This window comes from Marmota monax, unplaced genomic scaffold, assembly GCF_021218885.2.
Source record: "Marmota monax isolate L192 unplaced genomic scaffold, Marmota_monax_Labrador192_F-V1.1 WCK01_AAM20220418_F8-fsc00014, whole genome shotgun sequence".
In the NCBI taxonomy this organism is placed as follows: Eukaryota; Metazoa; Chordata; class Mammalia; order Rodentia; family Sciuridae; genus Marmota; species Marmota monax.
This window is the reverse complement of record NW_026695222.1, coordinates 5,046,651-5,073,091: the sequence shown is the minus strand read 5'-3', so window position 1 is coordinate 5,073,091 and position 26,441 is coordinate 5,046,651. Positions and strand designations below refer to the sequence as shown.

The 26,441-nt window shown below is 39.4% G+C and overlaps 1 protein-coding gene across 3 annotated transcripts in view; it reads left to right on the top strand.

Moving 5' to 3' along the window:
- Positions 1–26,441, top strand: part of Plcb1 (phospholipase C beta 1) — a 722,370-nt gene that overhangs the window by 547,228 nt on the left and 148,701 nt on the right. For all 3 annotated transcript variants that reach the window (XM_058575379.1, XM_046433107.2, XM_046433108.2), the window contains 5 exons: positions 8,702–8,784; positions 16,058–16,142; positions 17,430–17,607; positions 22,938–23,005; positions 25,714–25,810. In XM_058575379.1, coding sequence (XP_058431362.1) covers positions 8,702–8,784; positions 16,058–16,142; positions 17,430–17,607; positions 22,938–23,005; positions 25,714–25,810 — 511 coding nt within the window. The remainder of the gene's footprint in view (positions 1–8,701; positions 8,785–16,057; positions 16,143–17,429; positions 17,608–22,937; positions 23,006–25,713; positions 25,811–26,441) is intronic.

Sequence of the window (26,441 nt, the reverse complement as noted above, 5' to 3'; positions counted from 1 at the left end):
AACAATAAAAAAAAAAGAGAAAAAAAAATAAAATAAAATAAATGATTTAGAAGAGGTTTCAAGTGCTGCTATGGATTGGATGCTGTTAGAAAGCCGAAATAAACCTATAATAGGGTCTTTTTTTTTTTTATTGAACCCAGAGCTTCTTGCATATTAGGCAAAGACTCTTCCACCGAGCTACCTTATCAGTCCTTCGTATTTTATTTTAATGCAGGATCTCATTTAGTTGCCCAGATTGCCCTCCAGTTTGTGATCCTTCTGCCTCAGCCTACTTAGTAACTGGAAATACAGGCATATGTCACCAACCTCCACTAAGATTGGAATCTTAAGAAATCCTCCCTGGGGTAAGGGTGAAAGCTGTTAATGTTAGGAAGCTTTGGGCATTCTTATTAAACAGGAATGGGGTGTGTTTAGGCTTCTTGCTCTTTCCACCTTTGACTCCAACTACATTCACATGTGTTATCATTTTTTGACCCAAATTGGATTCTTTTTCTCTCTTGGAATCATGGAAACACTAAAGGAGACTGAGCATCCAGTGAGCAGGGCAGGAAGGTTCATTCCTGGCCAAAGAATAAGAGAAGCCAGGAGACAGGCTCACAGATCAGCTTTTCAACTTGTGGAGAGTGGAAAATCATGGATATAGGATAAAAGAAAAGAGAGGCTAATAAAGAGGAAGAATATTCATGTCTTTTCTGTGAATGGGTGGTAATTCAGGTGCCACCTCTTTTGTTCTTTTTACAGTTATTTCCAGTGTGATCATGGCAGTTGTCAGCTGTCCTGGCACTGGGGTGGAGGGGGGGTGCATTTCATGTACAGATTGGATAATACTGCGGTTAGAGGTCATTTGGAGGTCCCTCAGGCAGGCAGGCAACCTAGATCCAGCTGGTTTAGGCTAGCTCTCCTGGAGAGGAGCTTCCAGCTTCTGTATACAGAGATAAAATTAGGGTAGGGCAGAAGCTCATCTAGGTGGTATAGGCAGCACACTGGATAACACTGTGGACACCTAATCCCAGCTATCCAAGTTATATCCACATCTTCAAAGACCTATCCCCAGAAGATTGACCATTTGGGTAGGTAAATCTGGGCTCCTAGGAACCTAAGGAGGTAGCTAGAAGGTAGATGTTCAGTCTTCAGGGAACATGTTTTTCTAGATGACTAAGTTTTCTCACTTTGGAAGGAAATTAGAAGATAAGGGCTAGAAGAAAGTTCTAGGTCCTAGGCCATTACCTGCCCGTGCCTGGATTGTAGGACAAAATTGATATGGATCACCAACTCTTGCCCTAAGCAACCAGGGGAACAGAGCCCAAGTATGTGGGTAGCTAAAGTGGGGGTAGAGGGAAGTCCATTGCAAATGACTTCCATTGCAAAGTGAGAAAACTAAAGAGTCCAGAAAATTTGTGAATTAGGTGATAGCATCACTGAAATTGGTGACAAAACTTTGGATGAGGAAGATCATCAACTACTTGGTTAGCCTTTACTAAATGAAGTTGTCTCAGGAAAATGGGGGTTTATATTTATTTATTTAGAAAGAAGCTTGAGGAGTTGTTTCAGAATTATTGGGAAAAATAATCCCAAACCCATTTTTTAGCCCTGGGGTACTTGGGATGTGAGAAAATAATTTATCATCTAAGAGAACAGAAATAGAGAAGCCCAATGTTCAGGGGACAGCTTTGCTTCAGTTTTGACAAATGCATTTTTCTGATCAAAGGTACTTTATTCAGTACAAAAAAAAAAAATGTGTTCAGAAATAATATCATTAGCACCTTAAAATATTTTGCTATCTGTGTCTAGGAAATTTGACTTCTTCTGCTTTGTTAAACATAGCCTGTAATACAGTGATTAGAGAAAATAGAGGCACCTTGCATTAATTTTATGACAAAGTTTCACAATGGGATTGACCTTAATTCTGATCAAAATCTTTAAAAGTTGTACCTGCTCCTGAAATCGACTACTCTGTAAATCTTCAGATTTTCTTAAATGGAAAAATCAATGGGTTTCTATTTTATTCCCATAGTCCTCCCCGCCACTCCAGACTCTGCCACTGTCCTTTGCCATTTATCTAAGATACCAGCCTAACTTGATTGGACTTCTTAAGAAAAAGTGGGGGCAGATGATGCTGGAGTAGAGCCAGTACCGTTTGGGAGTCTCTGTCAATGGATGGAAATGGTTCTAAAAAGGAAGAAGCTCAATCTGATGGGGCTGAGGTATGTGTGGCCCAGCACATGGACCACTGCTAGGAAGACCAGCCCACCTGCCCTCAGTCTACCCCTGAGTCCTCGTGATGAGCTTTTATATTTTCTTGAAAATCAAAAGAATTTAGTTGGACATGGTGGCACACTCCTGTAATCCCAGCCACTCGGAAGGCTGAGGCAAGAATCACAATTTTAAGGCCAGTCTCAGTAACCTAGTAAAGCCTTAATCAACTTAGACCCTATCTCAAAACAAAAAATAAAAAGGGCTGGGGATATGGCTCAGTGGTAGAGTGCGATGGGTTCTAGCCTCAGTACAAAAAAAAAAAAAAGAAGTCGTCGTCTTCCAATTTCTTTGGGTTCCTTGAGTGAGAATAAACCCCAAGCACATTCTAAGGCATATTTATTTTATGTGGAGCATCTGCTTCCCGGCCTTTTCCATTAAGTTTGCTTGGAGTGACTGTTCTCAAGCACTTGACCAAACAAGTGGTTCTTCAGTCACACCTATAATCCCTAGTCGTGGACTCCCTGAATAGCCTTTCCTGGTGTCTGGAAGTCCTACTTCTCAACCATGTCTACACACTTGCAGACAAGTGTAGAGGCTTCAGGACTAAATCCAGTCCAGATCCTGCTTCCTCTGTCTGCTGGCTGGAATTATGGATGGAGAGGTGACCAGAGAAGAGCCAGATCATCTCTCCAGTGGTTAGTTTGTCCAGCCAACCCTCCTGCTCATGTGCACTGGCAGGATAGTTAGTCCTGGCTGAGACGTGGGTGGGTGGTAGTGGGTGGGAATGGATGAGGGGAGTAAAATTGGCAGCCCATGTTCTGGATTAATATACAGCAAGGCATCTCTGCATCAGGACCAAGGGTAAGACAAGTGAAACACCAGTGAGGCAAACTTTAAGGAGACTCCTAACTCTCAGGTCCTGTTGGTGCAGAACAGTTATCTGGAGTGAGTACTAAATTAAATTTGGTACTTGTCACCTGGAGTGAGGGTCTCTTTAAATTTGGTACTTGAATAACTTCCTCTCCTTTCCTCACCCTCTTCCCAGTTCTGCTGTGCATGATTATCAGCATGCAATCCACTTTTCCAGAACCAAGTATATATAGTGGCTTGTAAGAAAGTATCAGAAGAGAAACAAGGAATAGTGTCCTACATAATCCATCTCCTACCCCCAAATTACCATAATTCTTACTACTTCCCCCCTCACTCACACAGCTCCAAGTGCCAGGCAGATCCTACCTCAAGCCTTTGCATGGGCTATTCCTGCTGCCTTGAATGCTATTCCCTGAAGTACCCTCATGGCTCCCCCCTTACCTCCTTGAACCTATATCAAATGCCACCTTCTCCTTGTGGCTAAGTATAACTCTATGTAATATTCCTATTAGCCATCATTCCCAAGCCCACCTTGATAAAATTTTTTTCAACCTTAGCTTTCCATTTTTTCCACATAACACTCATCATCTTCTAACAACCTGCTTCTTTTAATTATTATATTCCTTGTTTGTTGCATCTCTTTCTACTAACATGGTGGGAGCACCACAAAGACAGGGGTCTTTGTTTCATGTCTTTATCTGTCCGAAGCACTTTGAACAGACCCTGGCATATAATCAGTGCTCAACAAATGTTCTGGATGAATTTTTCTATCCGAAAGCCAGTAGACAGAGTGTAGCAATGCTTTCACTTTTACTCTTTTTACCTCTGTGCATCACCTACATGAATTTCATCTTTCTCCATTTTTGCATGTGAAATTTTATGTACAACGTATTGGTAGGTAGTAAAAAGACTCTCCCAACTTTTGCTACCTGGGCTTTCCCTTACACTTGGGCCTGACCTTCACAGCCATCAAACCATATTCTATTCTATAGATACAGTGCGTATTGCAGCTGCAAAGTTCATCATTTTTATGCCATACAGCTTATCTCCTTTCAGTGTATATGATGCAGAACATTCCAGTGCAGTGTGTCTGCCTACTGGCATTTGATGCCTATTTATTGTATGAGCCCAAATAAAAGGTTATGTTCAGTGAAAGGGGACGTGCTGTAATTCAGTCTCTTTGTGGAGGCCTTTTTATTCTGCAGTTTGGTTTATTTGTTACTTATCCCATATATCTGCCCCTTTGTCTCTATGCCTCATTGTCTTCTGATGGCCCTGATGTAGTAATTCACCCTTTGGTCTCATTCTTTCTGTTCCTACTCAATCTCCTTCCTCCATACACTGCACACCCCCTCCCTGCCCACTCCATCCCAGGCTGGTCCTTTTTCTTTCCTCAGGCAGCTCCCTTTTGAGCAGTAATTGTACAGAATGGAAAAACGGGTAATATGAAACAAATGCATGATAAACATGGATCAAATATGGGTAAATTGTTAAATCGAGCATTTCTGAAAATAAGGCTTCATTCCCTGAGAGAAATAATAATAATTTAGGATACAGTTTCATGGCTCCAGAAATGCACACATAAAATGGATATCCAAATACACCCTGCTGTTGTCTGTCAAGGATAAAGGCAATTTTCCCCACTGGAGGTTAGTAATGGAACCATATGGTTAATAGATTATTGAATCCAGTGTTAGAAGTATCTGAAAACTGGTTTTGTCTTGATAAGGAGCAATTGAGTAGGAAGGAACTTTGACATCCAATATCCTCTAATTATAGCATGTATGAAAGAAACTTAAAAACTACAACTAGTCAGGTGTGGTATCGCATCCCTATAATCCCCAGTTTGGGAGGCAGGAGGATCACAAATGCAAAGCCAGCCTCAGTAACTTAGCGAGGCCCTAAGCAACTTAGCCAGACCCTGTCTCAAAATAAAATATAAAAAAGGGCTGGGGATATCGCTCAGTGGTTAAGTGTCCCTGGGTTCAGTCCTTGTCCAAAAAAAAAACAGAACTAGTTTTCTCATCCTGAATGATCATGTGCACCATGCACATTTCAAAGGATAACAGAACAAAAGTTCTCTGATAGAAACTTCTAGAGTTTTCAGTTGATTCCTACTAAAATTATTAGATAAAATTCAATAAATAGTTCCCCTCACCCATGGTTTAAAGGTTTGCAAGATCTTCTAGACTGGCAAGGTTATGACAGAGATGAGGAGCGACAGTTTGGAGAGAGGAGGAGAGTGGAAAGAGAGAAAGGCAAATATAGACGTCAAGGATGCTGCTCAGGAGCTGACTGATAGGGTTCCAGTACCAGCTTCTTCATTTACTGGCTATAAGGGCCTTGAAACCTTCCTCTTAAAAGGAACACTTCCACACTACTGGTGGGATTTTAAATTATGGAAATCAATAGGGAGGTTCCTCAAAAGACTAGGCATGGAACCACCATATGGCCCAGCTGTACCACTCCTCAGTATTTACCCTAGAATTAAATACATTTATAAGACAGTGATACATGCATACACCTATGTTTAAAGCAGCACAATTCACAATAGCCAAACTATGGAACCAGCCTAGGTGTTCATAAACAGATTAACTGATAAAGAAAATGGGGTATATATTCACAATAGAGTTTTATGCAGCCATAAGAAAAATTAAATTATGTGCTTTGCGGGAAAAGAGATAGAACTTGAGACCATTCTGTTAAGCAAAATAAGCCAAATTCAGAAGATTGAGGGTCATATGTTTTCTCTCATATGTGAAAACTAGAGAGGAAAAAGGAAAGAAAAGTTGTGGGGGGATCTCATGAAAATTGAAAGGACATTCATAGAATAGAAAAAAGGAACTCTGGGAGGGAGGAGAGAAGGGAAAGGGAAAATACTGGGAAAGGATATTGGCCAAATATCAAGTGCATGTACAAATATGTAACAACAAAGCTCACTATTACATACAACTATAATATACCTGAGGGGGGGGGGCGGATTTCCTCTTAGCAATCCAAACTTCCTTCCTTATCAGCAAAATGGAGATGATAATCAACATACCTTCTAGGGTCATTGTACATAAACATTCAACAACCCTTCTTCATGCACAGACATGGCATGGCATACCATAAATACCCTACAAATGTGAGCTACTGACATTATGATTGAAATGCAAAAAGTCAAACTTCAGCTTTTTTTCTATAAGTACAGTAGACCTGGTACTATATAGACCAGAATTTCCTATCAAGGCAGAGTGAGGGTGGGAGTTAAGTCCTGTGTCAGGCTGTCATGATGAAGGCTGTGGGTGTCCCCCATGCTCAAACCAGGGCATCCGCTTCAACTTGAGGAAGATGCCATAAGCTCACACTCTATAGTAAATTAAACACAACCCAGGCTTTGGTTAGGAACCCAGTGGGAGCTGATCAAGGTGAGCCTGAAAACATTCCTGGGGTTTAATCTTACATTCTCTTCTCTGTGACCTTGGGCAAGTCAATTTATATTTCTGAACCTCAAATTTGTAAGCTGTACAATGGAAGGTAATGTTTTCCTTATGAAATGTTAGCAGCATGGAATAAAATACCTCTCTGGGACAAAGCAAATGCTCATCCAATGACAGGTTTTGTTTTTACTAGAAAGTGAACAAGAGGGAAGGATTAGGATACCTAGGGAGGAGACATTAGCAAGGCGAATTAACATTAGTTGATGTGATAATATTTACTAAACATGGCTAGCTCCTTCACCCTCTCTTGAGGCATCTTCACAACAGATCTGTGGAAAGACGTTTATCACTCTCCCTTTACAGATCATCAAGTCAACGCACAGAGGCATAAACTGGTTTTTCCCAAGGTCACACAGCTAGTAAGTCTAAGAGGTAGCAGTTTGTTTGAATCCACAAATCAATGAAATAAATAAATTTAAATCTTTAAAGTGTTGCTTTCTTTTTATAGTGCACTTATTTTGATGGACTCAACTATCATAAAAGTTAAATTGATTATGTATGAAAGGCGATCTGTGAATTCACTTCTAAGAAACAGTGAGAGTGACTCTTCTTGCTCCATGCAGGCAAATCCTTCTTAAAGGATATATGCAAATGAAGTACAGAATTAGAAAGCCTTATTTATACTCCAGAGCAAGGGAAGTAGCTTAATGGCATAGCTATAAAGAAAGCTATGTGTTCCATAGGGAAGGTAGAGAAGACAGTGGAAAAAATTTAAATGTGAAGAAAGTGAGTCAAAATTCTTACTTGAAATTCTGTAAAGACTAAGTGCTACTAAAAAACAATGCATGAGAGTGTGAAACTCCAATAGTATCAACAGTGATATAATTAAACAATAAATGAGATTGCACTTCAATGCTAGTTAAATAAGAAAAACATTTTGAAAATATAATGCCCCAAACTGGTGAATATGCATTTGCAATCTGGTCCTTCTTACATTTCCCTGGGCAATCTAAAATGAAAAGTCATCTGGAGATACATGGGAGACTCTAGAAATATCCACATTCTTTATTTCAGTAATTCTTCATATAACCCATTCCTAGAAAATCATGCAAAATAGGAAGGAAAAATGAAGATGTTCTTTGAAGGATTCTTTGAATGACCACTCTTAAAACATACTCAGCCCACAGCTGAGGAATAGTTAAATTAACTAGGATACTTCTATTTGCTTAGAATTTTATATAAGTTTATGACAAATATATTTTTAAAAAAATATACATGGAAGAATGAAGTACTGATACCTGGTACAACACAAATGAATTTTGTCAGCCTGCTAAGGGAAAGACAGCAGATGAAAAAAAGCCAGATACTGCATGATTCCATTTATATGAAATATTTGGAATAGGCACATCCTTGGACACAGGAGTAAATTAGTGATTGCCTAGGACTAGGTGGGTGAGATGGGGCTGGGGAAGAAAAGTGACTGCTGGTGGGTACACAGCTCCTTTGGGGGGATGATAAAAGTTTCCTAAGGAAGATCAGGATGATGCTAGCACAACTCCAGGAATATACCAAAAACAATTTAACAGACCACTCTGAATGCTGAATTGAATCTCAGTTAAGTCTTAACAATGTTTTTTTTTTTTTAATGTAAATTATGTACTGTAAAAGTAAGTTGCACAAATACATGCAAAGCAGACTAGAAGTCAACATAACCAAATGCTAACAGTAGTTCAGTTGAGAAAGTGAACTTGTGAGTGAAAATTAGCCTTCTATTATCATTGAAAACTTTTTTCAGTGATTAGATTTCTTTCACTATGAAAAGTGTTAGATATACTTAATAAATAGAAAAATCATTCCCCTTTACAACTATGTCTTTCCTCCATCAAATCCAGTCTCCTTTTTTTTTTCTCCACCTTGAACAATCAAGAGTTAAATATGTTACAGGCTGGCTGACCTCACAGCCCCTTCTTGCCATTTGGTACAATTCTGTAAATGGAAAAGACAACCATATGGACTGAGTATTGCTCAGTGCCTGCCTAGCATGTGTGAGGTCCTGGATACCATCCCCAGCACTGGAAAACAAACAAAATAACAACAAGCAATAAATAAATAAATAAATATCTACCATATTAATGGGTTTAACCCCAAAGGGGAAAAAAATCTACACTTTAACATTTCTGGCATATTGAATATACATCTGTTCTCATTTTTAGGAAGTGATAGAAGCAATCGCAGAGTGTGCATTTAAGACCTCACCTTTTCCAATTCTTCTATCATTTGAGAACCACGTGGATTCGTAAGTATTCAGAACTTTCAGTGAGGAGTCTTTTCCCCAAGTCTTTATTTAACAATCTGATAATTGTTCATCAGATTTAAGATTGTTTGACATTATTTCTGGGCATGTTATTTCAGCATCTGTAGTCTCAGCAGCCTGGGAGGCTAAGGCAGGAGGATCACAAGTTCAAAGTCAGCCTTAGCAACTTATCAAGGCCCTAAGCAACTTAGCAAGACCCTGTCTCAAATAAAAAATAAAAAGGGCTGGGGATGTGGCAATGTGTCCAAGTGGTTAAGCACTGTTGGATTTAATCCCTGTTCCCACCCACAAAAAAAAAAAAAAAGATTGTTTGACATTAATGGTGTTCAATCATTTTATCATACTATATAATAAGTGGCATGTTTTCATTCATGTATGATAAAACTTATTCATTTAAATCTCATCAGCATTAAAACTTCATTGGACTTACGCCATAATATGATTTTTAATTAAGGACTTCTGTTTAAAAAAAAATAGAACATTTTCTTATTCAATACATATCTTCTTTATAGATTTGGAATGCAATGGGCCACTTTTAGAACCCTCCTTCATCAGCACCTTCTGTTGCATGCAGATTCATAGGCAGTTTTGCCACCTTAAAATGACCAGTTATCTACCTGCAGCTGGTGGAAGGAAAACTGCAAATTCTATTCTGCCACTTTGTAGTTATACAGAGCTCAGCCTGGCAAATGCTCCATCCTTCTTCTTCCTGTTGATTTTCCCATTTGTTAGTATTTGTAAACATTTTCCTACTTCAAAATAATCTGCACTTATTACTGAGCTACTCAAAGTAAAGGTCATTTTTACCTGACTATTTCCTTCCCTCCTTCCCTCTCTTCCTTCTTACCTTCCTTCCTTCTTCCTCCTTCCCTCCCTCCCCTCTTTCTTTCTTTCTTTCTTTCTTTCTTTCTTTCTTTCTTTCTGCTGGGAATTCCACTCAGGGTTTCATGAATGCTAGGCAAGTGTTCTGCTACTGGGATATACACCTAGTTTTTTTCTTAATTTTAGTTTGAGATGGACTCTTGCTAAGTTGCCCAGGCTAGCCTTGAACGTGACAATCTTCCTTCCTCAGCCTCCTGAGTAGGTGGGTTTATGTGGGTTTTTAAGTGTACACCACCACATCTGGCCTATTTTATATTCATTTATCACAAAGTATTAGAGTAAGAGATATTTATATGTAAGATGTGCATATTAATTTATCATACAGTTATTCACTTTAAATGGCCTTACAAGAAAACACTGTTCTCTGGGATTGGGGTTTTAGCTCAGTGGAAGAGAATTTGCCTAGCATGCACAAGGCCTTGGGATTCATCCCCAGCACCAAAAAAATAAATAAATAAAAAGAGGTTATTTTCTATCTTGAAATTTTGGAACTTAAATTACCATGCATAGAACCAATTCAATGTCTGAAGAACACACAGTGGAGCCACTATTGCTCAAAAGACCATTTGTGAAGCCCTCCTGTTCGTCTCAAGGACTCATGCCAGATTTCTCAATCCAAAGCCAACAGGATCTATCTAATTGTGCTCACTGATTCTTTTTCTCCTTCTTTCAATCAAGAGTCTTTCCCAGGTCACTGATTTTCTTTGTCCATCTTATTTGCAACATGGGCTTGTGTTTGCTAATTCTGCAACAATTCACTGAACCTTAAAGAAGCAATTTGGTCATCATCAGATTTCTAAATAATTAAATGTGAACATTCATTAACATATACATATAGAGAAGCCTTATTCTGACATAACCAATCTTATAAGGGTCTGTTCTTCTATTGCCCTCAGTAAATCCACGTTACATCCATTGGTCCTTAATTCTGCTTCATTATCAGACATTGTCCAATGAATGCTGTAATCATTTGGCACATAGTTCTTCTAATACTCCTGAGGGTCAGTTGAAGAAAATGGAATTTATTCTGTCCCATTGCTGTTTCTCAGGGGCACCTCTTTGGTGGCTGCATCTAATAGCTGCTTGGTGGTGACAGCTCTGACTTGCCTGTGACTTTGCTGGAGCTCTTCCTTGTCTCTGCCCATCCATTTGCTTTTTGGTTCCCACAACACTTTGCCACTTTTCTTTCAGGCACAGTAGTCACCAGACTGGTTGATGTGTGGAGATTGTGTGCACGTGCTTTGTTTTGTCTACTTTTGAGAAAAAGCATTCAGTGTGCTTATTTTCTTAAATATTTCTATTTAAACTAGACAAAATGAAAGTCTATGGTTCTATTCTGGATTATCATACCTGCTACACTGCACTCTCCCTTAATTAGCCAAAGAAGTACCAGCAACTACCATGACCATAAATATAACAACAGGTAGCATTTATTGAATGGGTATTTTGTGCCCAGGAACCTTGCAATTATTTTATGTGCCTGAGCTCATGCAACCCTCAACATGAACCCAGGTGCTCTTCACAGTAAATATGATGATTATTGTTAGTATATGGATGAAGAAACTAAATCCCAAAGCTGTCCAAGATTATGCAGCTAAAATATGACAGAGGTGGAATTCAAATTCAGTTGGCCTGGGCTAGAGAACTACAGCATTTCCTGCACCTGCACAGAAGCATCATGAGCTTCCAAAACATGGAATTAAAACAACCAGAGCATCTGCAAGACAACTGTCTATAAATGTTCATGCTTTTGTGGCTTATGAACTCCAACCACAGAATTTTTTTTTTCTTTTTAGCACTGGGTATTAAACCCAGAGGTGCTTTACTAGTGAACTCCAGCCCCAGCCTGCTTTTTTAATTTTTTTGGTTTGAGACAGGTTCTCACTAAGTTGCGTAGGGCCTTGCTAAGTTCCGGAGGCTGGCCTTGAACTTGGGATTCTCCTGCCTCAGCACCCTCCCTCACGTTGCTGGGATTCTAACTGTGCATCACCATGTCTGGGCCACAGGGTGTGTTGTTTGTGTGTTTGTTTGTTTGTTTGTTGTTGTTGTTGTTGTTGTTGTTGTTGTTTTGCAATCTTATGCACTAATCATACAGAGATCCAAAACTGGGCGTGGAAACTCCCTACCTTGTGAACAAAAGCAAAGTCTGTGGCTGCATAATACTGTCCTTTCTGGGCAAATAAGTTTAGCTATTAAAAGTGTCATTAATAATTCAAATGTGACAAAAGAAAACAGGAAGACAGCCTTCCCAGGGTGCCAAGAGTGCTTCCCAAGCCATTAGAAAATCTAATGGCAATGAAATACAGAGAGACTGACTCCCATTGTGGGAAGATGTTTGCTACACATTTCCTCTGTCCTTCAGCTTCACATGAAAATCCTTTAGCCATAAATCTTTCCTGGGAGGGGTATCACATGGCCCAAGAAGGCTGATGGACATCCCCTCCCTGGGTAGAGCCCTATCCTTGACTTGTGGGTCAACTCACTTGGTTCTGGACCTGTGGCAGGTCTCATTCCTTAAGTCCCAGCACTTTTTCCTTCTCACTAAGCCTAAATGTTACCTCAGAATCCTTCTCCACCCAGTGACCCAGGAGCACACCCTCAAAACATTTGAAACCTATTTGCCATTTCTGGTGAACCATTTTATCCTCTGGTGCCAGATTCGGAGATCCTGTTCCTGCTGATTTGGCCCACAGCCCAAAACAAACTCGTACTAGGGGGAAAATGGAACAAATCCACAGCATTTTATGGTTTCTCTCTAAGTATTTGAAATCCCGTATCCATAGACAACAAAAGAGACTCTGCCACTAACTGCTGTCCACTTAGTCACCTGCTACCTCAGGCTTCCATAGAGAACTTTCTCAAATGCAGGTTCCTAAAGGGCTCTCCCACTCCCAAATTAGAATTTGTAGAGAAGACTTGAAAAATCTTTACAAAAAAGTAAACAACAATAACAACAAAAAGCCCTAGTTGACCCTGATGGCCCACTTCATTTGTGAACTAGCACTTTTACAAAATGAATCCTGTATTGAATTCAAATGAAGCAATCTCTAGCCCTGGTTCAGCTACAGACAACTATGAGATTTTGGACAAGGTTCTTTATTTCCATGGACTACAGATTCCTTATCTATAGAGAAGGAGGTCAGTGTAGTTCAGTTTGGGGGATTTAACCCCATGAGTTGGTATGCATTCTTATCAGAAACTGACTCTTTTGCCAGACTTAAAATTATCTATCTATCTCTCTATGTTCACAGTGCTGGGGATTGAACTCAGGGACTCTAACACGGAGCTATATCCCAGTGCTTTTGAGACAGAGTCTCACTAAATTGCCTGCAGTGGCCTCAAACTTGTAATCTTCTTATATCAACCTCCTGAGTAGCTGGGATCATAGGTGTGCACCACTGCACCTGACTGGGTATTTTAATATCTTTAGAAATATCTGTTTCAACCTGAAGCTCAAAATGTATTTATGAATTGTTCTCTCTCACTTTATTTCTACAGTAGCTGATATTGATGCTCTAAAATTTTCAGGATTTTTTTTTCTAATTGCAATTTTAATGCCTTTTATTTCTGCAGTGCCTCCTGTAATTAAAGTAGGTTTATTTTCCTCTCATTTTTTGTATTCGGTTTTCCCTGTACTCTGAGTCAGGTGAGCATGTGTGTTTATTGAGAATATGAATAGCCTGATTACTAAGTAGCACAATTCATTTTTTTTTCTTGGACAACTACATTTCACTTTCTCCATCTTAGACACAGATCCTTATTTTTCAAAGTATCTGCATCCAAGGGGAACTTCTTAGAAATGCAGCAATTCTGGCCCCATCCTGGGTTCTATTTCAGAATTTTACTTCAACTGGACCCCAAGTGATTTGGACAAAGTGCTAGAGGGAGGATCTAAATGTTGTATGTCCATAACCACCTGCATCAGAATTACCTGCAGGCTTGCTTCAAAGGCAGATTCCAGGACTTCACTGCCAACTCCATGAATCAGTGAACTGGGACTTGGCTCCATCACCTGCAGTGTTAATGACTCAGGTGTTTCTTTAGTTGAATAAGAATCATGGCTTCAGCACCATCCTTCTTGGAGACTACCTAACAGAGCACACCTGTTTAGGGACACCTGAATCACCTCCCTGAAATCCCTCTACTGGTAAGAATATGGTTTCCCAGAAATCCCCAAAGCAGGAGGATATCAGGGTAAAACTCTTCCTTTTTGTTCCTGGTCACTAATCAAAGAGAACTAACTCCCACAATCTACCACTTAAGAAGAAATGTCACCTACTGCAGCACCTGGTGACTAATATTAATCTATCAGATTAATTTAAAGTTTGAACATGCATCAGAAGCATGAAGAGGACTTGTGAAAATGTGGAATCTTGACTTTTGACTCTGTATCTGCATTTTTAACAAGTGATGTTGATGCTGCTGTCCATGGACCACACTTGGTGTAGTAAAAGATCTATGATGTATAATAGGATCATTCTTTGACAGTTTCCTTAAGTGCAACCTGGTTGTTTGGACCCAGCACAGATGGACTTATTCTCAGCTGCAGCAGGGAGCTGGCTGACTTGGCGAAGGCCCTGTGTGAGTTATCACCGGGGCAAAGAACATCCACCTGGGCCTACCCTTTCGAGATCAGCCGCTACTGCACCTGCTCCCAACGGTCTCATCGACACAGTTTCTAAGAAGTTGTCCTTAAACCACCACCTCCAGAGCTTTTCAGGGTCACTTCTCTGATCAGCAGTGATTTCTTTCTGGCACTACTGAGAACTAGTGCCGTCTACTCTGAGGACTGCGTCAGCCATACAGTAAAATCTCATAGAGACCAACAGAAGTCTGATGAGGAGTAAGAAGGCCTTTGTACATTTTCTGAATCTCTCCTCTGCTTCCCCCTGCAGTTTCAAGAAAGCAGTAACTTGGGAAGTTCATATTTAAACCCCAGATAACTCACCTGATCCCTAAAACACATGCTTTGTTTTTTAAAAAAGAAAAAGAAAAAAAAAAACGGATATAATGAGAGCTTTCTCCTGTGGATTATTGCAATATTATTTCACTCCCCTCAGTGCTCCTTCCCAGAGGCGACAGTCCATGATCCAAGCTTCACATTCAGGAAACAGGGAATGAAAATGAGAGTCACATTCTGTAATTCATCTGAACTGTGGGAGAGCTGGCTTTTCATTACTGATGCTTAGTCTCAGTACGATCCCTGTTCTTCTACAATGTATTTATCATTGCAGTGTGTAGCTATAACTATGGGAAATCAAGTTCTATGGCTTAGCTCAAAATCAGAGTCCATAAAACCCACCAGAATCGGATACCTTATAACGATATTTAACATTCCACAGAATGAAAAAACAAATTTTTTTTTATTGCATTCAAAAAGGTCAAGGAAAGCAGGAGCTCCGAAGGCGTAGGGCTGTTCCCTGCTGTCAATGTGTTTACTACGAGGGCTGGAGGCACAGTGTGTCTAGTCTAGCTGGCAGACACTGCCTTCCAGAAGTGGGATCATCTTACATGTGCCCTGCTCTTGCAGCATTTCAAAGGCATTTGCATCCATTACTCCATTTCATCTTCTCAGCATCCTTTGTCCCTTTCCAAGAGCAGTGGTGATCCTCCTCGTTTTATAGATCCAAAGCGGTTCAGGAGCCTGGAGCTCCAAGAAGCCACAGCTGCTCCAGCCTTTTCCCATCAGATCCCATTTGCAGGCAGCACTCTCAGGCTTACCCTCCCTTGCTTCCCTCTTATGCACATCAGAGATGCAGAGAAGGCACCTGTCCCCAAGATGCCTGCTGCTTTTCTCTTTCCTCTAGGACCCCCCTCCACATGTCTCCTGTCTGCTGCTTTCTCTGATAAATTTGAGATTCACTTTCCTTCGATGCCTCTCTGTGCCCCTCCCTCTCTTCCTCAGTTTTCTTTCCTCCCCTGCCTCCTCATAAACACTCCTTTGAAACTCTCTGTAGGTCTGATCAATTTCACCCAGGAATTCACATGGAGCTGTGGAAAAGTTCACTCTCCAAGTGCCTTGAATTAACATAGAACTGGGGAATGAAATAAGAGGGATGATGGAGTCTCTAACTCTGGAACCTTTAAGGCTCTTGTGACAGGCAGATGACCTGCTGTCAGCCCTGTCCCTGTCTATGCAGGTCAGCCTTTAAAATAGGCTCACCCAGCCCATACCTTTACTGTCCATGGGGTGTGCATGTAGTATTTAAATTCACCTAAGGAAGGATGGGGATTTAAAATGATAAAACTTGATCCTGAACGGTGGGCTCAGGGAATTGCCACTTTTTTTGTGATTACTAACACAAAGTCGCCCTGTTCAGGCTCCTGTAAGAAGCTTCCCTGCTTGCTTTTTTTCTTTCTTGTTCTCCCTTAGCCCAAAGCAGCAAGCCAAGATGGCGGAGTACTGCCGACTAATCTTTGGTGATGCCCTTCTCATGGAGCCACTGGAAAAATACCCAGTAAGCAGGTTTGGTGTTTGCCCTTGAAGATAGGCATGCATTCTACCATGGGGGTTGGAGGGAGACTTCCTTCCTTTCCATATTGATAATGAACTCTCTAACCAGGAGGATGCTGGCGATGGGCCCAGGGAAGGTGGAAATGGGTCTGTCTCCTCCTCTTCCCACAGTGCTTTCCTTCCCTCACTGCCTGATGTGCCTCAATTAGGAGGGCAGAACCCCCAGCACTTACAATCGGCCCACAGCGAAAGGCCAAGAGGACAGGACTCTGCTTACCTCCCAGGGAGGCTTCTCACACCCCTTTGAGATAGCAAAATGGGACATTGGAAGTGGCAGGATGACCTGTCTCATAGCTGCTGCCCACTCCTTCCATGTACCTTTGAGGCAGAACTCAGGTCTGCTGTTGCTGTGGTCCTATTCCTGTTTGGAGAAAGAAAGCAGCAGAAATAGCCTAAAGTAGCCTCTTCCCTTTTGGATCCTTGAACCCAGTCCCCAAATATCCTTAAGTGAGTTCATCTCAGTCCCCAGACTCATTCTAAACAAAGAATAGAGGACTAGCTTAGAGGAGTTCAATAGACTTTCTAAAAATAACCCATCCTGTGGCTTGCACACGTGCTCTCTGATATAATATCTAATAAACCTCTCATGGGAAATTGATTTTCCCATTAGATGTGCAAACTTGAAATTGTAGAATAAGATTTGCAAGGATGATAGCTAGAATCTCATGGCTGGAAGGAAATCTGAAACCACATAGTCAGCCTCCACTGATGCTGAGAAGATGTGTGGCTACCCTAGCTATTTCCAGGAGGCGAATTTGGCTGTTTAAAGCTGCATCTGAAAAATTGATTGCACAGTCTCGCTTGGAAGCTCTTGTCTGACTTTACCAAGTCTTCCTGCTAGAGGCATGGCTTCCCTTTGAAAATTCAGAACAGTGCCTTCTTATCTGTCCTAAATCAAGATGGTTGGATTCATTTACTTCACCAGAAAACTCATGCAAGTTCAGGTTTAAGACTTAAATCTACCAATACATGGCTGAGATCTTATTTATGTATATTTTGTTGTGTGAAAAAGAAGAGTACAGCAATTTAAATATATCTTTAATGTAAAAAAAAAAAAAAAGAGCTATGAACCAGCGCCCTACAGGACACACAATACAGTTTAATGAGTCACATCCAAGGTAGTAAAGAATAATCTAAATGCTCTGGGTATCTAGAACTGTGCTGGAATTTTGGAGAGGATATCTGAAAGAGAGGGGCAGTATTTTTAAAGATTTTGCTTTTCCTTTGTTAGCTGGAATCCGGAGTTCCTCTTCCCAGCCCTATGGATTTAATGTATAAAATCTTGGTGAAAAACAAGAAGAAGTCACACAAGTCATCAGAAGGAAGTGGCAAGAAGAAGCTCTCTGAACAAGTGTCCAACACATACAGTGATTCCTCTAGCGTGTTCGAGCCCTCATCTCCCGGAGCAGGTGAGTGGTCGTGGGCTCCTATGGTGTATGGTTTGAGAATTGCCACTCTGAAATTCATTTACAGGGAAGTTCAGCATTGCTCTGGGCACAGTATTAAACTGCACTGGTTTTCTGTTGTCTTTAGAAACTCGATGATTTAAATGCACACAAATATTTTATCCTTCTGCTCTCCATATTCAAAAGGCTTGCAAGGATCTCATGGGCTTAAATCAAGGTGTCCACAGGGCTGTGCTCCTCTCTGGAAGTTCTAGGGATGTCAGGAGCAGTCTCTACAGACTCAGTCTGAAGCATAGTTAGATTCAGCCAAATCTATTTTATTGATGCTCATCACACTTCAGACACATATCCTAATTCTAAGTCCTAAATGAGTCTACACCTAAGGGTTCCAGATGCTCACCTGTAATGTGTCTTAAGTTCAGAACTCTATCCAGGCTGGAGGAGTCTGGCTCAGGGGGGAGAACAGTGACAGAGGTCTCAGTCTGTCTATCTGAGTCCTGTTAGTCTTGCCATGCCCTCGAAGACTGGGCCTTTAAATCCTAGTTCAGTTGTGCTTGAAGCTGAAAACTGGATGAGCTCTGGGGTCTACGCCCGGGTTTAGACTCTTACGTCACTATCTTAAGTCTATCTAAGTTCTGCAGTTTATGTAAGTTTTGCAGTTTACATTACATCATGGACATGATGCTTACAGTCTTTATCTAACTAATTAATATACTCCACAGTCAATAATCCTATAACATTTTCTGGTACTCGTTATCAAAGGAAGAATTTGTTTCTCTGCTTTTCCACCTCCTAGTGGCCTCCCACATTTACTGACTCAAAGCCCCCTCCCCTAGCCTCAAAGAGAGCAATGTTCCATCTCCTCTGTAGTCACCGGTCCCTACGGCCACTGCTGGGAAGTGTCCTCTGCTTTTAAAGAGTCATGTCAATATGTCAGATCCACCCAGAAAATCCCAGGATAATCCCCCCATCCTTTCATTTAACTCATCTGCAAAGTCCCCTTTTTTTCTGCCAAGTTAGTGTATTAGCAGGATAAGGCATTCTTTGGGAGGACATTATTCCAGCTTCCACATTAGCCAGGTCATCTTTGTTGTGACCACATGATAAGCTTCTTAAGGGACACATTAACACAGGACTGTAGATGAGATACTGAGCAAAGACTATTCTCAATGATGAGCCACTGAAGCCTCCTGATGTCTCAATCTTCCATGTCTTACAGAGGCTTTCTGAAAATGTGAAATGGCAAAATTGCTTACATTACCTATCAAAGCTACTAGCCATGCCTATTATCATTCCTTTTCCTTTTAAATTTAGGTTGAAATGAATTTTTTTTTTTTTTGTCGTCGATGAGGAAAGAATTGGAAGTGGTTGCTTGTTTCTTTGGGATGATTTGTCATTTAGTCTACTTTATTTTCCAAGTTCAATCAGTCTCAATCATCCTACAGTGCATTATAAAGACCTTCCAGGTTGGAGGGTGATGAATAGAGAAAACTTGAAACTTGCTTTAGAAAGTTCTTTAGCTAAATGAGAAGAAGATTAACATTAAACAGAGATGAGAGGTGGGAGGGAATGGAAGAGAAAAGGGAAATTGCATGGAAATGGAAGGAGACCCTCAGGGTTATACAAAGGAACATACAAGAGGAAATGAGGGGAAAGGGAAAAATAATACAAGGGGGAGAAATGAAGGACAGTAGAGAGGGTAGAGAGAGAAGAGGGGAGGGGAGGGGAGGGGAGGGGGGATAGTAGAGGATAGGAAAGGTAGCAGAACACAACAGACACTAGTATGGCAATATGTAAATCAATGGATGTGTATTTGATGTGATTCTGCAATCTGTATATGGGCTAAAAATGGGAGTTCATAACCCACTTGAAGCAAAGTGTGAAATATGATATATCAAGAACTATGTAATGTTTTGAACAACCAACAATAAAAAAAAAAATAAATAAATTGATCAAAAACTTAAAAAAAAAAAAGAAAGTTCTTTAGCTAAAAGTTTAACATGCTGAGTGAGGCTCAGCAGTAGAGTCCTTGCTCAGCGTGTACAGAAGATCCTGGGCTCCGACCCCAGAATGGCCCTACCCCCTTAAAAAATAAAAAAGAAAGAAAGAAAGAAAGAAAAGTTTAACATTGGTACCATTACACTGAAAAATTATTTATTATATCTACAAAAGATGAACATACACATTACCACTTACCCCAGGCTCCAAGATTTCTAGATAAACACCTGACAGAAATGCATATTTATGTTTACCAAGAGGCATGTGCTAGAATTAGTTAACAGTAGCATGATAAAAAAAATAGCAAAACACTGGAAACCAACCAAATGCCCATCAACAAATTAATAAATCATACTGTATCCACACAAAAGAATTGTATGCAGCCATGAGAATGATCTATGGCTATATATAAAATATGATGTTATAAACATATGTTGAGCAAAAAAAGTCAAATACAAGATCATATTCACTATAGGATTCCATCTATGCAAAGGACAAACACAGGCAAAACTAATCTGGGCTGTTAGAAGCTAGGGTAATGGTAACCCTTGGAAAAAAAGTTGCTGGAAGTGAGCCCAGGCAGCCTCTAGAGGCTGGGTGGTATTTTCTTGGTCTGGATGCTGGTTACTCAGACATCTTTATTTGGTGAAAATTCATTGCACTGCACACATACAGTATGGGCACTTTTCTATGTTCCTATCACACATTAATTAAGAGATTAGAAAACAATGTGAACATTAAAATATCAACTCCAGAGCAATCAAGGAGAAAAAAAAGGTTGGTCAAGACTCTGACTTATCTTTTCTCATATTTTCCTGTCTTAATTGCCAATGCCTTGTATTGTTTAGATGAATATCCTTATCAGCCGACATGATATAATTCTTTGAAAGGGTTTTTGTTTTGGAGCTCTTGCATGTGTGTTTCAAACATTATTGCACAATTCTGATTTGTTTTACAAAAATAACCTTTATTCTCAATAAAAATGTTCTTTTTGAAGTTTTGAAATGATTGTCTTTAGAGGCTGCCTATTTCCTAAAATACCTTTGTCCCTTGAATGCTAGCAAGCAGGCTGTGTCTTCCTCTGCATGTGGGTGCTTAGTTTTTTGTTTTTGTTTTTTAAACCATCTGCATTTCCTACTACCAGTTCTCTCTCCTCCTCTTATTAACTAGATGCATTACACAAGTAACGATTTTTACAGGCCGTGAACATTATTGCTTAATACAGAGTAAGAGCAGCAATCTGTTAGTAATTCGGTAGATTTCCTAAGCTAGTCCCTGGTCTGTTGTGCAATCATTATTTATTTCAATGGAAATTTTTGGACATGTTAATAGGTAGGTAGGCCCCTGCATAAAAGACTACTGCTAATTTGCCATTTGGTTTGTAGATGTTCAGAGTATTGGGAACTCAAGTTACTTGAAAAACATGAAATAGATCTTATTTCAAGACTAATTTACTTATCACAGACTGTGTTAGCCAGAGCACTTTTAGGAGTCTGCCCTCTGCCAGGAAACTTGTCTTAGAGAACGAAGATCAATATAGTTTAATAAGATTCCTCTGAGGCCTCTCCAAAGACTTATCAGGGAACCCCATAAATATGTACAATTGCTATGTATCAGTTTAAAAGATAAATACAAGTAAATAAGTTTTAAAAACTTAACTTGTGAAGGAAAAACCAAGTCCTTTCTCTTATAGAAGAGAGAAACAAATTATTTCCCACAGAAACAAAAGAATGACCTGATTGGGTACTTGCAGTGACTGGTGTATTATTGTGTCCCATGAAACATTTTGTGAAAGATTCTGCCAAACATCTTTTCAGTTTGCTTGATTAAAAGAATCCCCTCTCTAATTAAAAAAAAAAAAAAGTAGTAATAAGAACAAGTTGGGGGCCAAACTTGAATATAAAAAAACATTTAAATGGTAATCTCCTAAAAGAACATGTTTCTAATATAAAAGGATACATTTTCTTTGCAAAGTGTAATCGATTCACCTTATTAACACAATATTGGCGTCATAAAGTGGTTTTATAAGGCTTTAAGAAATAAGCCATAAATAACCCTTGTTGGTACCAGAAGTCTTTCCCTTTTACAGATATTTAATGAATACTTTCCTCACTGCTGTCTTCAGTAATTGATTGAAATTCCTCAACTAAGGGAAAAATTTATGAGCTTTTTGGAGGTCACTGCTGTGGGCATTGTGGCATTTACATAGATTGAGTAGGGCCCATAACTTTCAAAAGGCTGGAGTAGGAAAGGTTCTTGGCAATGCAGGTTGCCCCATTATTGAGCTCATACTGCCATCTACTGACATAATTTTGCCATTGCAGTCTGTGAGCTCTAAAAGAAGTAGTTGAATGGATTTAGAACTATACCTTCTTGACTTTTAACTTAGAAATATTTTTACACAAATGATATTACTGAGCATGACTGAATCCAGTAGATATAGAATAATGTCATGTTTCAAACAAGTATGCATATTTTACCTTGAAAAAGACTTTTAAATCTTCAGGGGGGGAAATACACTGACATGACCTTTTATATTAGCTAAATATGACATTGAATTAGGTCTGGATTTGACTTTCAATCAGAATGATTTTGTAGTGTTCACCAATTTTATCCTGCCCTTTGAAACAGAACGTCACCATTTTCTAAGATATATGCGTTTTTTCTATGAAAATACAGCTATTAGAGAAGCTTTGCAGACAAATTCTAGAGTGTGGTGGGTACTTTTTGGTTTTCATGTGTGCTACCGTCACCCCACAGTTCCTGCCCTGGTTCATAAATCCTTCTTTGCCATCTGTGAGGTCCCCTGCATCCTTGGAGAAGGTTGACACAAGGTCACTAAACCATGTACTGGTCAAACCTTCCATCAAAGGCTTAGAAAAGGAGAGACAAATAAAAAGGGGATAATTTATCTATATTAGGGTCATAGAGTCTAACATCCCTGAGAGAGAATGTATACCCCAAAATAGGAAACATGTGTTTAAGAAGGAAAACTGTATATGATGCCATATTTAAAAAAAAAAAAAAAACAGAAAAAATGTTGAGATTCAATTTTTATAGAGCTTGGAAATTTAAAGGGTATTTTATTCCCAAATAAAATTTAGAGAAAAAAATCTATATTCAAAATGTCCGGATAATTCTCTGTAACTAATAAAATTTAAATTCCTAAAATAATAATGATTAACAACAACAACAATAACAACAACAAAAATAAAAAGAAACCAAGAAGCCAATTTCCAAGGAAGCCCTCTAATCAATTTTTGTTAGTACATTTGTTGACAAGTGCTTTGAACTTGCGAATGTTGACGTCACGATCTGTTATTAAAATTTGACAGGGGAAGCTGAGACCGAAAGTGATGATGATGACGATGATGATGACTGTAAAAAATCTTCAATGGATGAGGTGGGTAAAGACTGGGTTCTCCAGAGTAGGGACGAAGACCATGAGAAGAAGATTAACATTAAACAGGGATGAGAGGTGGGAGGGAAAGGGAGAGAGAAGGGAAATTGCATGGAAATGGAAGGAGACCCTCAGGGTTATACAAAATTACATACAAGAGGAAGTGAGGGGAAAGGGAAAAAAATACAAGGGGGAGAAATGAATGACAGTAGAGGTGGTAGAGAGAGAAGAGGGGAGGGGAGGGGAGGGGAGGGGGGATAGTAGAGGATAGGAAAGGCAGCAGAATACAACAGACACTAGTATGGCAATATGTAAATCAATGGATGTGTAACTGATGTGATTCTGCAATCTGTATACGGGGTAAAAATGGGAGTTCATAACCCACTTGAATCAAAGTGTGAATGTGATATATCAAGAACTGTGTAATGTTTTGAACAACCAACAATAAAAATTAAAAAAAATTAAAAAAAAAAAAAAAAAAAGACTGGGTTCTCCCGCTTGGCAGGCCAGGTGTAGGCTCCTGGATATATTTCATAGTCACCTTCTGCCATCTAGTGGCAGAAAGAATAAATGCATGACATCCAACAGCCGGCTTAAATTTTTGAGGTTACTAAATGTGTTGTCAAACTGTTCCAAGTCCAGAGAAGTTATGGGGCTTGGAGGAATATTCAGAAATGTAGCATTAATTTCATTGTGGTGATTTTGGAACCACTAGAGATATCTGTTGATATAAGCTTAAACATCCCAAGTAACATCATCAGCTCAGAAATATTAATTACATTGATCCTAGAGGCAATTCAGAGACAGATCAATTAGAATGTTAGAATTTTGTTATGACAGAAGCTTTGGGGAAAAGGTCTGCAGTGAATCTTCCTTAAGATGTGTTAGAGGGCCTCTGTCTTAGTAGTTGCATCTTTAGAGTTTATTTAAAAATAAATAACAAGTAATTGTTCTTACTTGGTGTTCTTTCTCTTATAATAATTTCCATTAATAAAATCTAATATTTTTTTTGAGACAGATCTCACTATGTTGCCCAAGCTGTTCCCAAACTTGTGGGCTCTAATGTTCATCCCATGCATCACCACCCCCACCCCCAGCTTAGTCTAAATATCTGCTTTGTTATGTTACCCAACAAAATTTCAACTTAATTTTTGAGAGGAAGTGTTACAATGCCCGGTAAAATATATCTGCCTGAAAATAATTTAAATTGTGTATTTATCTTTTTCAGTACTTCTGAATCATTTAAAAACTGTGCATTTGCAAATTAATATTGCCCAATGAACATTTAACCTAAATGTTTCAACTGACCTTTTCAAAAGAAGCCTTGTCTCTCTACATTTTAACTTCTAGAAATAGGAGAAAATATTAGATCAGTTTATAGAGGCCTGTCTTGTGCTAATATTCCAATACTGATTTTCTTCTTTATTAAAATCTATATCAAAGAATGGACAATAGCCAATAATAGCTAAAGTAACATGATATTTTACTGTGTGCCAAGCTCTGTTCTGAGCTCGTTAACATAAATTAACTTGTTAATAATTACAAAAATCCTATGTACAATAGGGACTGGTTTTATCCTATTTTACAAATAAGTAAACTGAGGTACAGAGCAGTTGAGTAACTTGTCCAAGATGGAATAGCTTCATACTAGTGTTCTTGGGATTTAAAATCAACCATCTGGTCTTAGATCCTAAGCTATTAATTCTACACCATGCTATATTCCTTATCTATTAGGCACTTGGGGAACTAAGAAGGAGGGAGTCAGAAAGATTAATGAAGGAAAGCAGAAGCTGTTGGCCCACCCCGACTCACTTCCACAAGACAGTATTTTTCATATTATTATTAACAATTTTAGTTAATCTGGGAGTCACTTACATAACACTTTTCTTACTGTACAGTGAGTTCTTGATTTACTCACCTTAGATACCATCTTCTATCAAAGGTGTCCTTGCTTTTCAAACTTTAATGTGCATTCACATCACCTTGTTTACCTGCACACACTCTGATTCCCAAGACCCTCAGAGGAGGCTGAGATCCCACATCCCTCTGGGGAGATGCTGTTGCCCAGACCACAAGCCATCCAGCACAACAGGGCCTCCCCTCCCTCAGGCTGAGCATCCCTCCCTCATCTGAAAATCCAAAACCTGAAATGCTCCAAAAATCCAAAACTCTTTGAATGCAGGCATGATTCCACATGTATGAATGCAAAGGTGGAAGCTTCCACCCCACGAGACTTTATTTCACATGGAAAATTATTTATAATATTGAACAGGACTAAAGATGTAGCTGAGTGATGGGGGCATGCAAGAGGCCCTGGGTTTGATCCCAGCACTAAAAAAAAAAAAAAAGAAAAGAAAAAAAAATTAGCTTTAGGGTATGTGTATCCAGTGCATGTGAAACATAAATGAATTCCACGTTTAGAAATGGGTCGCCTCCCCAAGATCTCTTATTAAATATATGCAGTATAGCAAAATCCCCCCAAATCCAAAACGCGTCTGGACCCAGGCATATTGGATCAGGACTGCTCATTCTCCCTTGCCTTTTCTTTCTTCTATAATGAGTTTTGACTGGCAAGAATTATTTTCGAAAGAGGAGGGATGACTTAATGCTGGTTTGAGTCACCTGACCATTTTCCTGAGAAAATAACCCTTGATTATATAATGCCGACTCTGGAATTGTTGCTTATTTCTCATTCCTGCTTTTTCTTCCAGGGGACTGCTGGGAGTGAAGCCATGGCCACGGAGGAGATGTCTAACCTGGTGAACTATATCCAGCCAGTCAAGTTTGAGTCATTTGAAATTTCAAAAAGTAAGTTTTCCCTGGATTATAATCCTTCCTGTAGCATAAAATGAATATATTTTAAACACGAGGTCACTAGATCAACAATGATGCCTTAACAGAGATCATCTGGGCTGGTGAAGATGTGACTATAAGCATGAATTGAGTATCTTTCTACCTTTCCATATACCGAAAACTGTGTGTGTGTTCATGCACGTGTGATATATATAATATATATATATATATATATATATATATATATATATATATATAGTGTTAGGGTTGGAACCTAGGGACCCAGACATGCTAGGTAAGCACTCTATCACTGAGCTACAGCTAGAGCCCTGTGCATTTATATATATATATTTAAAAAAACTATTATGATACAGTATTCTATAATGTTCCCCTGAATATTTAACAGGGTTACAGTCCATACTTGGTTCTCCAAAAGCTGCTAGTTCAACAGGCAGCTTAATTGAGAGTTTTACCTTTGATTTTGGTTTGCAACAACACAGTGGGATCCATCCATTGTATAGGAGACGGTTTTGAATAAACTAGCTACCCACTCCCCAGGAGGGAAGTAGGAAGGACTTGAACAACTCTGGTAACTCAAAATAGAACCCATTCACTCAGATTCCCTCTGTCCAGCACAGTCTATATA